Source organism: Electrona antarctica (genome assembly GCF_951216825.1).
Source record: "Electrona antarctica genome assembly, chromosome: 9".
NCBI classification, from domain to species: domain Eukaryota; kingdom Metazoa; phylum Chordata; class Actinopteri; order Myctophiformes; family Myctophidae; genus Electrona; species Electrona antarctica.
This window is the reverse complement of record NC_136790.1, coordinates 28,098,873-28,114,013: the sequence shown is the minus strand read 5'-3', so window position 1 is coordinate 28,114,013 and position 15,141 is coordinate 28,098,873. Positions and strand designations below refer to the sequence as shown.

The window sequence follows — 15,141 nt, the reverse complement described above, 5'->3', positions numbered from 1 at the left end:
TAACATTCAGCCACGTAACATTCAGCGCACCTCCAAAATTGCTTTCACTTTAGAGGTTGTGTGCCCAAGACGTCCACAGACGTCCTGGGAATTACCCGTATGTGGTGCCCAAGACGTCTGTGGACGCCTTAGCAAAAAAAAAAAATATGTAAAAAAGAAAAATGAATGTAAAAAGTGGGCACCCTGGGTTACTATTTTGAAAGTGTTGCGTGGGCACACAATGTGTTAATAAGGAGTGCCACAAAACGTGAAAAGTTACACCATCTGTCATACTATTTTCCCCACAGTCTGCTCTACTCATGTCCTCCTGATGGCTGCACCCCATGACTGACACAGCCCATAGGCAACCCGTCCTGGAAGAAATGTACTACTCAGAGGAGAGCACTTTTCTAGTTTTATCTCCATTTGCTCCGTCAGCTCTCCACAAAACCAGTGCCAGGAAGAGATGTTGGACTCATTGCAGTCCCAACACAGAAATGGGCAGACTTACCCTAAAGTGCTGATAAATCCACTAGTGGAGCCCTCAGCATACAAGGAACATATGTCCCCTATATGGAGGAAACTGGACATGGAGACCGACATGGTTCTTCACCGTTGGCTGCACCTGCAAATGAAGTGTGCCACAAAATGTTTAGTGGGACAAAACAAATCACAAATATGAGTCATATTTATTTCACTTTCACTTACAAACAGGCTACACAGTAACCACTAGATGCAACAGGAAGTCAACAGCTGTTGCATTGAGATGATATAGTCTATATGTCTAGTGAATACATATCCATATGATGTGGTCTATATTATAGACCACATCATATGGATATTTATTCATACACTACCACAGCTATTCTAGTCTGTGCACACCGCACCTGGCAAGCAAGCAATTACCTACTGTACATGAAGAAAGTTAGCAATTTGCATAACATTTGTGTACATTTTCCAGCACACAAAAACTGCTAGCTGATGAATTTGAATGACAGTGGTTCCAAATGTATCAATCGTTAATCATTGTTTTGAAGCCTTGTAAAGTTTGTCTTTATATCTTTTTTTGTCTGGCGCCTAAGCATAAGGATGAATGTACTTGAGCATCACCTGCTGAACACAGACGTAACCTTTTGCACCTTTTGTTATTCATCTACATTGACATTTTATGCTGTATAAACATCTGAAAGAATAAAATACAGTAGAGGCACACACACACACACACACACACACACACACACACACACACACACACACACACACACACACACACACAGGGGGGGGGGGGTAGTATGCAATATTACAGAAGTTATTGAGGTCAAGCATCTTATACATTTAGTACATTTAGCTGTACATGCATCCATAAACAGAGAAGCCAGGCAGTCAGTTTAGTTAAAGCAATTTAAAGACTACGCAGAACGTCAACCTAAGACATTCAATAATGAATTACTCTACTGTGTCCTGAAGTAGCTGTGGCGAATTTACAACGTGCTGTTGTTGACATTCTGTTTTTCATGAGATAGCAGGCAGATGTTCACTAACGTACGTTCATTGTCCCGCTCACAAAACAAAACTGACAGCTATTCCCCTTCCTTTCCATACGATGCCACCTACAGCAAAACACCCAGCAACCAGCGTGTGGGTTAACAACGTTAGGCTACTTCCTTGACAGTGATGCTCTTCAATGACACACTATAGATGAAAATGCCCTACAGTAGCTCTGGGGGAAAAGTACATAGCACGATTATAAATTTACCTGGCAAAAAGAAGAATTGAGATCAAAGGAAACTGTATCAACCAACGTTAGGTTCCACAACGCTATCCTTGGTTAAATCCATGGCAGTGAAACTCCTGGTAGAGTAGCTTAAACGGTGTTAACATCTGACAGCTTGAACGTGTCCTCCCCGGGCGGGTCTACATTATCCGCTTCTTCTTACCTCCTCCTCCACATGCTCATTGGAGGAACGCCCCTTTCACTAGGATTTATACTGCAGCAGAGGTATCTGGGAAATGGTGTTTTTCATGATACAGATGCCAGATGAATAGAATAGAATAGAATATGCATCCACATAACATTGTAGGGCTAGTCTAGATAGGTTTATGTTTTGCCAATATAGCTATACTTGATGCTGTGTACGTGTTTTGTGATAGGCTACACAATGATCACATCCTGCTGCTGCGCATCATAAGCATGTTACTCACTGCATAATCAAATGTACATGTGAGGGAGGGGACTCAGGGGAGTTTCCTGTTTTGAGACCAAAGCTGTTTTATTCATAACAGCCACAGTCACACATACACAGTATCAGCTTGGCCGTTTCAACTTGTTGATCAGCATGTTGCTACCCATAGGCGGGGCTATTGAGTGGGTTAAATAGGCTCTATCTCCCTCTCTCTCTCTCTCTCCCTAGCTCTTCCTCCCTCCCATACAGATGATACAGGCATAATCTGTCCAGACCTTGGTCCAGACCACAGTCTATGGTCCAGACAGACAGACAGACAGACAGACAGACAGACAGACAGACAAACAACTTCAACTCAATAAAATAGATAGAACACTTCTCCATCTCTCTCTCTCCCTCCTCTCTCCCTCTCCCTCGCTGAACGAGCTCTAGTCTGACAACGTGACTGACATTAGATGTCAAAACCAGAGGTTCAGTATACAGTACTCTCAGCCTTTAAAGACAGGGTCCATTCTACATGTGCACACCAGTGAGATGAGAAAAAGCCAGCAATTGTGAGGGTGTACTGCTGTCATAAACATATGATTAGTGAACATTGGCAGTCAGGTTCCTGGGTCCAGCTTGGGGAGACATCAATGCAGTCTGGAACCTAGTCTGTCTGCCTGGTGAATTACTTGGCATTCTGAACATTGTCATTCATATCCATTATAGTACTGGACAGATATGTGTTTAACAACAGAAAAATTGCATGTCTTTTGGAGAATCCAACAAACTAACCAACCATGCTTTAAGGAAAAGCAACTTGTCATGGGACCCTGACGAGGCTTGTAGTCGAAACGCGTTGGTCCATTTTAATGATCTTTGCAATGCCATACAAATAAAGGCTTTTTTTCACTTGACTGGAGTGCCTTGGACCCCTTTTTTATCTTTTCATGTTTGAACCCTCGCCAGTTCACAACTACAAAGGACCACGGCAGCGCTTCTTTCCTCTATTCAACAATTGTCTGGTATGACTGTTTTGAAAATCTTGGTTTGAATAATCTATCTAGTACCGGTATATTTGCAGTTTCCCAGTTTGTGTATGTGAAACAGTGATAACATTCTCAGTTCATCACACCACAGAATAGTTGGTCTCATGGTTTCAAATTGGCCTCATGCTACCAGGGCCCTTCACATGTTGGCTTATAACTGTAGAACCGTAAGTCGAACAATAACTCGTTTCCTTGGATCATGACGCAACTCTCCATTTAGGCCAGGTCCATTTCCGCACGACACCATTTTGTTTTCTTCAAAGCACACCTTTTGTTACTACAGATTTTGTCCAAAACTCACACAAAATGTTACACATTATCTCTGGAATCATATGATCAAGATGTAGGCTATCTGTCTGATCTTTCAGATTCCATTCAACTATGACTATGACTATGACTATACATGTATGGAGAACCGGGATGACTGGAAGTGACAATGGAGGGCTCGCCTGAGGAAGACATTCAAAGAAGATCAAATAAATGTAAGGCTAGTCACAGAATTGCCCACTCTGCAGTCTGCACATAAAAGTGTGAGAAAGATCTTGATCCATATGTTTAGTGCCAATAACTAATCGTGTTGACTGGAACTAGTTTGATCGCTGTCAAAAAGGAAAATTAGTTTTTATGATCATTTTGATTGCATCACACTCTGTTGTGTGGTTGGTTATACAACCCATTCAGCATCATCAGAATGTTTTACTCATTGTGATACAAAAACATCTAAAAATGCCAGCCTTAAAAAAAGTGATGCAGGCTATAAAAATTGCCTTTTTGATCTTGTCTGCTAAGGAAAGACTGAAACAACTATTTATTGTTTTACAAGCACTTTGTTTATGCACAATGGCATGCTGTGGCATCACATGACATGCTCAACTGTGTCATTTTAAATATAACAGTACATCTGCACAACACAAAAGTGGACGTGAGTAAGTGTCTATTCTGCTAAACTAAAAGTATATTCGGGCTTCAGTAACATTTTACGTCACTGAAGTTAAATACAGATCATCATGAGTTCCCAGTTGTCATGGATACAGTGTTTTTCTTCTCCTCCTCCAAAGCACAAAACAGCCTTTATTCTGTATACACAAACTCTGATATGTTTGTGATTTTTTGTGTACTGATGACGGTGAGAATGTTCAATGTACAGTGTTAGTGTGTATATTATAGTATCCCAGGGGGTGGACTGGAGGGACATTCTTTCCAGCATGCCTTGGGTCACACACTGTCCGTTATTGTTAGATTATTGTGTTATTATGTTATTGTCTCCAGCAGGCCGAAGGCGAGGCAGACAGAGACTATGTTTTGCACTCTGTCCGTCCGTCCATATGCACGTGTGTGTGTGCGTGTGTGCCTTTTATAGCACCACCAGGACAGGAGGGTGACTTGTGTAAAAACATTGTTTTAAATATATTACTCACGCAAATCGGTACACATGATCTCTATGTTAAACAATACATCTACTGATGCATACACTTGGACACATCATCAGTGTTATTTCCTGGAATCTTTGGGTGTTTCAGGTCTTGCAACAGACACCCTCCTCCAGGGAACCCGACCAAGACTGACCAGACCTGGTCTGTGTCCAAGTGACATGCTATGCTCTTCTTGGGCGCATAGAGACAGTCAGTGGGGAAGATGGCTGATGAGATGTTCGTGACACTAGGAGGCTCCAGGCGCTTTGGGTTGCCTCCGGGCCTCACTCCTCCTTCGTCTGACCATAAGTGCAGAATCCTTCGGTACAATTCGAGTTACAGCCTCTCTACAGCACAGAGTGGTTTGGGCTGCCAACCCTCTCCACCCCAGGTTGCCGTCTCTCCAGGCTGTCCTCTGTCTCTCCAGATGTCACCACATCTATAATCATGTGATGAAGACGGATCTGCTTGATTTTTAATATTCGATCCTGATTGGCTAAGATCGGCATCTAAAGTTTGCAGGAGTGGCCCGAACAAAATGCCTCAAATATTGAGTGCAGTCTGATTGCGGTGAAACGCATTGATTACGCTGAGGAACAAATGCCACCATTTTGAAAGTGCCCTATTATAGCGCCAACAGGAGGCAGAGTTGCATATGTTTCAAACATCATGCAAATCAGTACACATAATCTCTATAGTCAATTAGTCATGTGATCAAGATGGATCTGCTGGCCCACAATTACCTCTGGTGGAGACCTATATGCTTTGAGGAGCACTTCTTCTAGTTTGCTATGGGAATGTGCTGGGGGAATTTACTGTATAATTCAGCTGTGTTACAGATCATTGCAATATTGTATTCACTGATGACATAATCAGCTCTGCAAACATCAATAATCAAAGGGTTTCTGGGAGATGCTGTAGCTTGAGTAATAATATATTCACTCATACTATTTTGGTGGGTTTTCTCTCATGTTCTGCAAATGATTTCCCCCCCACACTGACCGATGACACCAACCACAACTCATTTAGAAAAGACATGGGCTATTTTAAACTTAAAAAAAACATTTTTCACCTTTGGCTCCTATATGGAAGAACCCAGATTTTCTTCCCTCATATCAGGACCCAGTATTCAGGGTTTGGCATGATAAGGGACTGGACCAGCTTGCTAAACTATATAACAGAGGCACAATGGAGTCATTTGAGAAACTAAGGAATACATATTCATTACAACAGTCACATTTCTATAGATTTTTACAAATCCGTCATTATGTAACAAAGAACATGCAAGCCCCTAAGCCTATAGGACATCCTTCTTAGAAAATATTCTTACACGACCTGTGCCAGAAAGATTTATTTCCTATCTGTATGAATGTTTTGATATAAGTTCAAACCACTCCACTGATCATATTCGAAGGCAGTGGCAGATTGACTTGCGTGTCAGATAGAAGACAATACTTGGACAACAATTATAGGAAATACACTTACTATTTTGAGTTGCAATAATGATAAATAGAGAAAGACAATTCAAAATTTTACACAGACTCCATTATACACCTCTACTGAGAAGCAAGCTTGGTCTCAGCTCTCCTAACTGTAATAAATGTGACACAGAAGTTGGTACATATGCACATATGCTTTGGAAATGTACAAAGATACAGGTGTTTTGGAATGAGGTGAAGAATGAGCTGGACACCTTGCTTGGATATAATTTGAACTTGTCACCTCTCCAGTGTGTACTAGCAGCTAAGGTATCCAGTGCAAGGACCAGACACGACGCCAAATTGGTTAAAATACTCTTATACATAGCGAGGAAGACTATACTCAAGCTTTGGATTCATAGAGACGTTCCTACACTGGATGATTGGTACAAGGAGGTAATGACTGTGGTTCCTCTGGAGAAACTGACTTATCTCCTCCGTGATAACATGGAAGGGTTCACAAAGGTATGGGAACCAGTCTTAGATACAGTGGACCCTTCTAGACTGTGCTTCAATGTACCTTATTGAACGGTAGTGAATAACAAAGACTCTGGTGACCTGTAATGTAATCATGTCAAGACTGTGGTGTACTCGTTTTGTCTTTTTTTTTTGTGTGTTTGTTTGTTTTTTGTCTGTGCATTGTAATGTCGTATGTTATGTTGAAAAAAGAAAAATGTGTGGTTCTATATACATTGAATTGTGATTGAACAGTTGTGAAATCTCAGAGCCTCAATAAAAATACATAAAAAAAAAAAAAAGAAAAGACATGGGCTGAATATGGAGACCTTAGGCTCAAGGGCAACAGTACCACCACGTACTGTAGGAGTGAGAGGTGCTCCATATACCGACTCTCCTCTAAGTGTCAAAACACAAAATGCCCTTTTGAGACATTGGGACCTATAGGCTTGTATTATTTTTGTATGATTCACCTTCTCAGCTGAAGAAAATACATGCTCAGAATATAGAGAACACTTGAGAACCCCAACAAAAGTGGCAGTCTACAGAGCAGTGTGTGTGTCCACTCTGCTCTATGGGGGATAAGCCTGGACTGTCTACTGTCGCCATATCAGACGCCTTGAGGCGTTTCACATCAGATGCCTCCAACGCATCCTTGGCGTCCCCCACAGTGCCCCCCTCGATGCTGACTCCATCAGCATTGAGGCAACTCTGGTGGGTCGACCACGTCATCCGGATGCCTGGCTGCCGCTTGCCTCATCAGGTCCTTTATGGGCAGCTCTTGTCAGCCAGCAGGAAGACTGGTGGTCCAACACTGTGGTACAAAGACCAGCTGAAACTCACCCTAAAGAGGTGCAACATCAACCCCAATGACCTGGAGTCAGCCGCAGCAAATCGGCCACTCTGGCGTTCTGTATGTCATGATGGGGTCAAACACCTCGAGGAGAAATGTACCCAACAGAGGATGGTGCGACGCCAGCAAAGACACCATGCTGATCCAATACCACCTCAGCCTCCTGTTCCAGACCTCCCTTGTCCTCACAATTGTGGCAAGATATGTGGTTCCAGAATAGGACTTGATAGTCATCTACGGTGGCATCGTCGACAGAAAAGATGATCACTGCCAAACTCACCACAGCATAAGGAAGCTACGTCATCTTCGACACCGTGGACTGCCAGAAGAAGAGTGTGTGTGTGTGTGTGTGTGTGTGTGTGTGTGTGTGTGTGTGTGTGTGTGTGTGTGTGTGTGTGTGTGTGTGTGTGTGTGTGTGTGTGTGTGTGTGTGTGTGTGTGTGTGTGTGTGTGTGTGTGTGTGTGTGTGTGTGTGTGTGTGTGTGTGTGCGTACTGTAAGCATACTCCCAATTGTCCCCTGCCAATGATCTGTGCACAAAGGTTGTATGGATCTCGTCTGAGGGACAGATACAGTATAGCTCTCTATGCAAGCCATGTCTTAAAATCTAATCGTATGTTATGAGAACAGGACCGAATTTATAATAACACAGTAGACTCTTTGAAAACTCTGCTGTGTTATTATCTACTGTCCCAATAATATTAAGCGCTAGCATTAATTACATTCCCCCTCCAAAAGATATTCCAAACTAACCAAGCCTGAAGAAAGTGTCCCATGCAGCCTCTGTGTGTTGTTGAACAGAGAGAAAGGGGTGGATGAAGGGCTGTGTAGACCAGTGCTTCTCAAAATGGGGTCCGGGGACCCCCAGGGGTCCTTGAGTTGGTTCCAAAGGGGTCCCCAGCAAATCGAGTTAATTTAACATCACAATCAGTTTAACCAATTAATCCTATTTCATACTTTGAAATTCAAAAATAGTCGATTTACAAGCTTGTAGATCGGCTATATTTTGTTTGAATAATATACATATTTTATTATTTATTTTATATACAATATTTTTTTAAGATATTTTTTGGGGCTTTTTGCCTTTTTATTGATAGATATACGGTAGCTTGACAGGAAACGGGAAGAGAGATGGGGGGAAGACACAAAGTTCGTCAGCATCGGGACTCGAACCCACAACACACTGCGATGAACTGATGGGTGCCAGCCTGCCAGGTGTTTTGGCTGCAGGGAGGGAGGTGATGAGCAGATTGAAGGCAGGTACTCTAGTGTATAGGAGTGAACAGCAGGTCAGGAACACACACACACACACACACACACACACACACACACACACACACACACACACACACACACACACACACACACAAAACACACAGGCCTACATAAAAGGAGAGGGGAAACACAGACACACAAGGGACGATACTGGGGCATGGTTGTGGCTGTGACACATTAACGGATTTAACTTTGGCAGCATTTCAGAGACAAACAGAATATTGCTCAGTTGCTATTAATGTCTCAAATGTTTGTTTCCAAGCCTCTGAGAACTATGTTTCAACAATGTTGACATTATTGTTCACTGTCCCTTTAACTTCATTCAAATTTGGCAACCTCTGTCATTACTGTTCTCATTACCAACTTTGGTTCTGAAAGTGGGTCCTCGAGGGGGTTCCAGTGGGTCCCCATGCTAAATCATTAATAGTAGGAAATGGACCCTTACAGGTCTGTAACTCAGAGAGTGTACAAATGGAACCACATTTTTTAAAACAGATTTATGGGGGTCCATGGCCTTATGTATACCAAAATGTGGGTCCATGAAATTAAAATGCTTTGAGAACCACTGTTTTACACTTCATAAATCAGGATAATCTATAATAGAAAAGTCTAAAACGTTGTGCTAATCCAAAAAAGAAAAGTCAGCAAACTCTTTCACATTTTGTCATTCCATAAGCCTCTCGTGTCCACATGATGGACTGAACAGTGTGAATCCCCAGAGAGGGGAGACATGATGCTCAAAGCTCACCCAACGAGACCGGGGAAGAATGGCCATAGATTCAGCAGCTACATCGTTTTGTTTTAGACTTGCATGTTTTAGGCTTGTGGTTTTGCGATGGTGACGTTGCTGAAAAGAACTGATTTGACTTTTTGACGTTTCGTCGCTTGAAAATCTGTTCTTTTCAGCAATGACACGTCAGGTTATAGAGAGCTTTCTCTCTCACACTTTCAAGGTGGAGGTGGAATGGACCCATCAGGTATGACATTAAGTGCATGCAACTTTTATTGTGGTGACTCACACACTATTGTCCAGTTTTGGTCTGTAAAACAAATGTAGTTTTATTTAATTTATTGCGTATGTTTTCATTTGTATCACAACACTTATTCTATGCTCAATACGGTGATCTCTCCTCTCTTTGATGCTGTGTGGCCTACAATGGAATGTATAGAGATCCCTCGATCTACCTCACTAAAAATAAAAGACAATTATGCTGGTATAATGGCCTCCATATTCCCACTGGAAATTATTCTTATTAGACCAGCTGCAGAATTATTCTAATTAGGCCTTGTGCTTGTGCGGTTTACTTCTACTGTCAATGTTGGAGAAAAAAACCCCCCATCATATTCAATCCTGTCAGGTATGTAAGAACTCTCAAAATCCTTTGGACCTGTATGAAAGCCATGAAGACAGCTGCAAAGAAAGTGTGATGAAGATGATGGTGATGATGTCAAGCAATATGTGTGCAAGTGGCATTGCATATTCATTGTCACATCGTTCTTCATCACAGAATCCACCCAGACAGTATTCATTGTGAAGACAATAGCAACGATTAAACTGCCAACTTCATTCATCTCAAACTTCTTTGTGTGGACAGGAGGATCATGTCATGCTATCTCTTTCATTATTGTTAGAGCAACAAATTGACAAACCAGACCATGCCGATAACATGCCAGGGGATCATTCTTTATGCACCTGCATGTTTTGCACAGCAGAGCACTTAAAACACTTTTTGATTTGTGGTCAATGAATTCAACAGCCGTGAGGGCAAAGGCTCATATATGAGCTCACCTAATGCACAGAGCATCATACTCTGCTTTATGATAGGACTCAGCCTCACTTTCACAATACTCTAGGTATATCTGTCCCTATAACATAGTCCGTGCAGTGTACGGGACTGTCGATAAGTCAGACATCCCACTAGTCAGACCTGCGTCACCCGTGGCTCCCGACATGCGTGGCGGGTTACAACTAATCCATGCTGCAGGTTAAAAATCACCCGTGGCTTCCTGTGTGGTTATACTCCAGGACCTGGCTAAGATATGTATGCACTTCATTTAGCGGAGAATATCTCAACTGTTCTTGGCTAATTTGACCGCTGCGAACAATTTAGGAACTGTGAAAAATGCTCTATCCGGGGCGAAATACCTGGAAATGACCACGCCCTTTTAAAAATAACCGCTACTTAAAACATGCCTCTATCATTCAAACCGTTGGAGCTACAGATGTTCTGAGATGCTCAAAATGTTCAGAATACTCATGTTTGAATACTCAATAGACCATATGCACACGGTGGTCATCTTTCCATAAGTTAATGGCAGGGTGGAAACTAGCCACAATTTGCCAATGACCGCCCATACATCCAAACAAACTAAAAATCACCTGCAAGGAATTTCTTGACATAAAATAGCTCATGACATGTCTATGGTGGATTTTTATGAAACAACCACTTTGCAGATAGAAAGAGCATCATTCAAGCTTTTCGTACAGCTGCAATGTTGGTGAGTTTGACATAATTTAATACAATTAGATAGGACTTTGTCTGTTTAGATGTATGGGCGGTCAAATGCAAATTGCGGCTAGTTTCCACCCTGCCATTAACTTGTGGAAAGATGATCGCTGTGTGCATATGGTCTATTGAGTATTCAAACATGAGTATTCTGAAGTATTAAGGTTAGGTTAGGGTTTGGGATAGTGTTAGTAATGGTCTGACGGAGGTCTACCAGCAGATCTCCCCCAAATGAATGCATGATAATGTTTATCAGTTGGACTGCAACTATCAGGGGGGGTAGCAAAAATAACATCCACAATTTCACAACGTTTCACGACATGCGAGCTTGTAGGCTATACTGTAGATCTGCTATTTTAGGTATTTTTGAAAAATGAATACATCGATTTAATAGTTCGATTAACTGTTGCACCCTATTCATCAGCATAGGTCCCAGACCCTGCAACATGACTATCAGGGACTCCTGCAGACCTATTTTGCCTGGGTGTGGTCCCTTAAAATCTTTAGCCCCTAGCCAAACATGTCTAGTGAAAATGAAAGGACGGGACGCATACAACTTTATCCTGCTACTAAACTAATTCAGCACTTATAATGCCGGACATTCCCACACAACATCAACGTGAATGTGTTTGCGGCCTTCTCTCCAGAATGTCTGCTGCCTCTCTTTTTGCATGCAATGAACCGAGGCACCCTGTTACATTGAAAAACGAGTTACATCACTGCAAATTTGATGTGAATTCATTAATCTACTTATTAATTTTAAAGATTCGATGCGCGCCCCTGACCTCCCCCTATTTATAGGGGGAGGTCTAGAATTGATGCTAGAATTGATGTTCATCATATGCTGTGAATAAAAATGACTTGTGCATTTTATACACAGTACATTTCCATAATGAGTGTATGTGTTCAGTCTTATGAAACACCTCCCTGCAAAGGTGAGAGAACAGAGGAAATGGGAATGTCAGCTTACTTGGCAGAGAAACGCTTGAGAGCAACACGGAGAGCATTGACATTTTGGCAAGAATATGTTAAGATTTATATCTTAAGAATTTGTGCACATTATTTTCAGGTGGACAGGCACTTTCTACTTTCTAAAATGAAAAAGCAACTGTTGAAGATGTAATACACCACTCAACATGTACTGTAGAGCCATATGGGTCTTTTAAGGTCAGACAACTGGGCAATCAAAGCAGAACGTGCAATTCTTGTGCAATCCTGGTGTTTGGTTAGAATCGACCAGACACTAACCACAGAGTCCAGACCCATAAATTAATCCTGGAAACCTTTTTTATTTTTCTATTTAAAGACGATGATTGTGGTAAATGGTAAAATGGTGCATTTATATAGCACCTTTATCCAAGGCGCTTTACATAGATAGTGTGCATTACATTCACCCATTCATACACTGATGGCGGAAGAAACCATGCAAGGCACCAACCAGCACATCGGGAGCAATTAGGGGTTCAGTGTCTTGCTCAAGGACACTTCGACACCAACTCTGTGGGAGCCCGGGTTCGAACTGGCAAACTTGCGGTTACCATCCAGCCACCACCGCCCCCAGTGTATTGCTTTGCAGAGCCAGCAGCCAAAATATTGTGTATTGTGTATTTATGACTGATAAAATAAAGATATTCTGTGAAAGAATGGTATCATATAAACCTGTCATCCAGATATGCCAAGACAAACTGACGTTACTTAGCAGCCTAACACCATTGGCTTTTTGTCAGTACTTGTAGTGGATGGAAAGGACTCTTTGAGAAGCCCTTGCATTATTGTTACAATTTAATCAGTATAATTTATTAATTTGTCAAGTGCAACGTGTTCTAAGATATTGTTTTTCCCCAGTTTTTGCCAGCTGTGAACTGGCCAGCATATAGCTGATCTATGGTGACTTTCGATTTGGTGGCAGCATTCATATGGCAAGGACATCTGTTCCCTCATTAGAGAGATGCTCCATTTCTTAACAGACACTCTGCCAGGCCTGATTTCTTCTCTGGTCACTCACCTAAAAATAGTTTTTTTTCCTTCATTGACATGGGGTATCAGTCTCATGAACAGAATAACTTTCTATCGCTTATAGCTTATCAAACAACTAGGACAAAGTTATTACAACTCCAGTATTAACTAGATAAAGTGCCCCTCGGGGCACAGGTCTCCACCAGGCCAGGTCAGGTTGTGGCCTCCTGGTGGCGCTATAATAGGCCAATGTGAAAAGGGTCCCCAAAAAGCGATTGTCCATTGCCAATCCAAATAGTTTAGCAACGGTTGCTATGCAGGTCAAGCTTTCTTCGCTGCTAACGTGCCTATTGGGCAAGAATGGGTTGGGGAGGGACTTAGTGAAGGGCTAATTGGATGATTTGAGGCATTTTGTTCCAAAAATGTGTTTAGCAAAAATCCACCTGTTGGTGGCGCTATAACAGGCCAATGTGAAAAGGGAGGGATATATTCCTCAGCCTAGTAGGAAAGTCTGTGAAAGATTTCACGTTTTTTGTTTCAAAAAGGCCAATCCTGCAAACTTTGAAAGCAAATGTTAGCCAATTAGGATGGAATATGAGATATCGGACAGATCCATCTTGAACACATGACTATAGAGATAGTATGTAACGATTTGCGGGATTTTTGGACAGAATCTGGAGGAGTAATATAAAAAAATGTGTTTTTCAAAAGTCGGCCTCTTGGTGGCGCTATAAAAAATAAAATAAAAGGTAAATGGTGCATTTATATAGCGCCTTTATCCAAGGCGCTTTACATAGATTGTGCATTACATTCACCCATTCACACACACACATTCATACACCGATGGCAGCGGAAACCATGCAAGGCACCAACTAGCACATTGGGAGCAATTAGGGGTTCAGTGTCTTGCTCAAGGACACTTCGACAGTAACTCTGGGGGAGCCCGGGTTTGAACTGGCAACCTTGCAGTTGCCAGGTTCATCGTTGGCATCCAGGGAGTGTGTGTTAACGGTGTTAACGGGTTACCGGTGCCGGAGATTAGCTGTTCACAGACGGACGGACGGACGGAAGTTATATAATTGTGTAGATGCTTTAAATTTAAGAATCTTTCACCACCATCAGGCTGCCAGGATTTCTGAATTTTCCAACAATAGACTTCTCTTATCATGTGCACTCATGCAAACTTGCGCTATGTAAGTCACACTGGGTAAGTGTTTGCTGAATGCTTGAATTGTTATCCTTTCCTTGAACTTTGTACTTTGTACTAAAGAATCACACCCGTGTGAAGTGAGGGGCACTCTTATCATCTTACAACATCGAGGAGAGAATTCGGTATAGCTTGGTAATGATGATGTAAAACAAGCAGTGTCAAAACAAACATGAAATTCTCTTTATTGTTAATGGGATTTAATGTTTGTGTTAGTGACTAAAAGTGACTTAAAACAAACAAACATTAAACCTGCCCCTCAAAAGCAGAAGGCCCTACAGTATATTTATTGTGCTTCTTTCTTCTTGTGGTTATTGTCAGCGTGCCTTAATAATAATATAGACAGCTGTGGCAATCATCACAATGGGAAGTTCAATTCATAGGATCAACTGCTGGTTGCTAGGTGACTGTACTGGGAAAGATGGATTCAGCTGCATCTCTGCTCTTGAACAGCCTAAAAGCTTGATTTATGCAAGTGTTCCGTAAATAACTTATTTAAAATAACATATTTTCAACTGAAGTGTCAAAGCTTCTTTAAGAAAATGATATCCAATCACATCCTAGCTGTTGCTATAGGGATTGAAGGGACAACTCAATCACAAATGGCATGAGTCATCAAGTATGTTACAAATTGGATACGTTCTTGTCATAGCTAAGGTGCCTTTGTTGACAGATTAAACTTTCATTTATATTAAATGGTTGACTCATTCAAGAGTCAAGTACCAAGCAAAAGATTGATGAGTGGTGACATATGACATAGTAGTAGAAATGGGAAAGGTTGGGTAATTGCCTATTGAAGGTCTGAG

General features: G+C 41.8%; 1 protein-coding gene across 16 annotated transcripts in view; it reads right to left on the bottom strand.

Annotated features, from left to right (window-relative positions):
• Positions 1–1,898, bottom strand: part of itpr1b (inositol 1,4,5-trisphosphate receptor, type 1b) — a 118,568-nt gene extending 116,670 nt beyond the window's left edge. For all 16 annotated transcript variants that reach the window (XM_079510905.1, XM_079510919.1, XM_079510916.1 and 13 more), the window contains exons 1-2: positions 1,736–1,898; positions 491–604 (exon numbers count right to left, since the gene is read on the bottom strand). In XM_079510905.1, coding sequence (XP_079367031.1) covers positions 491–582 — 92 coding nt within the window. In that variant the 5' untranslated portion in view covers positions 583–604; positions 1,736–1,898. The remainder of the gene's footprint in view (positions 1–490; positions 605–1,735) is intronic.
• Between the last annotated feature and the right edge of the window lie 13,243 nt (positions 1,899–15,141).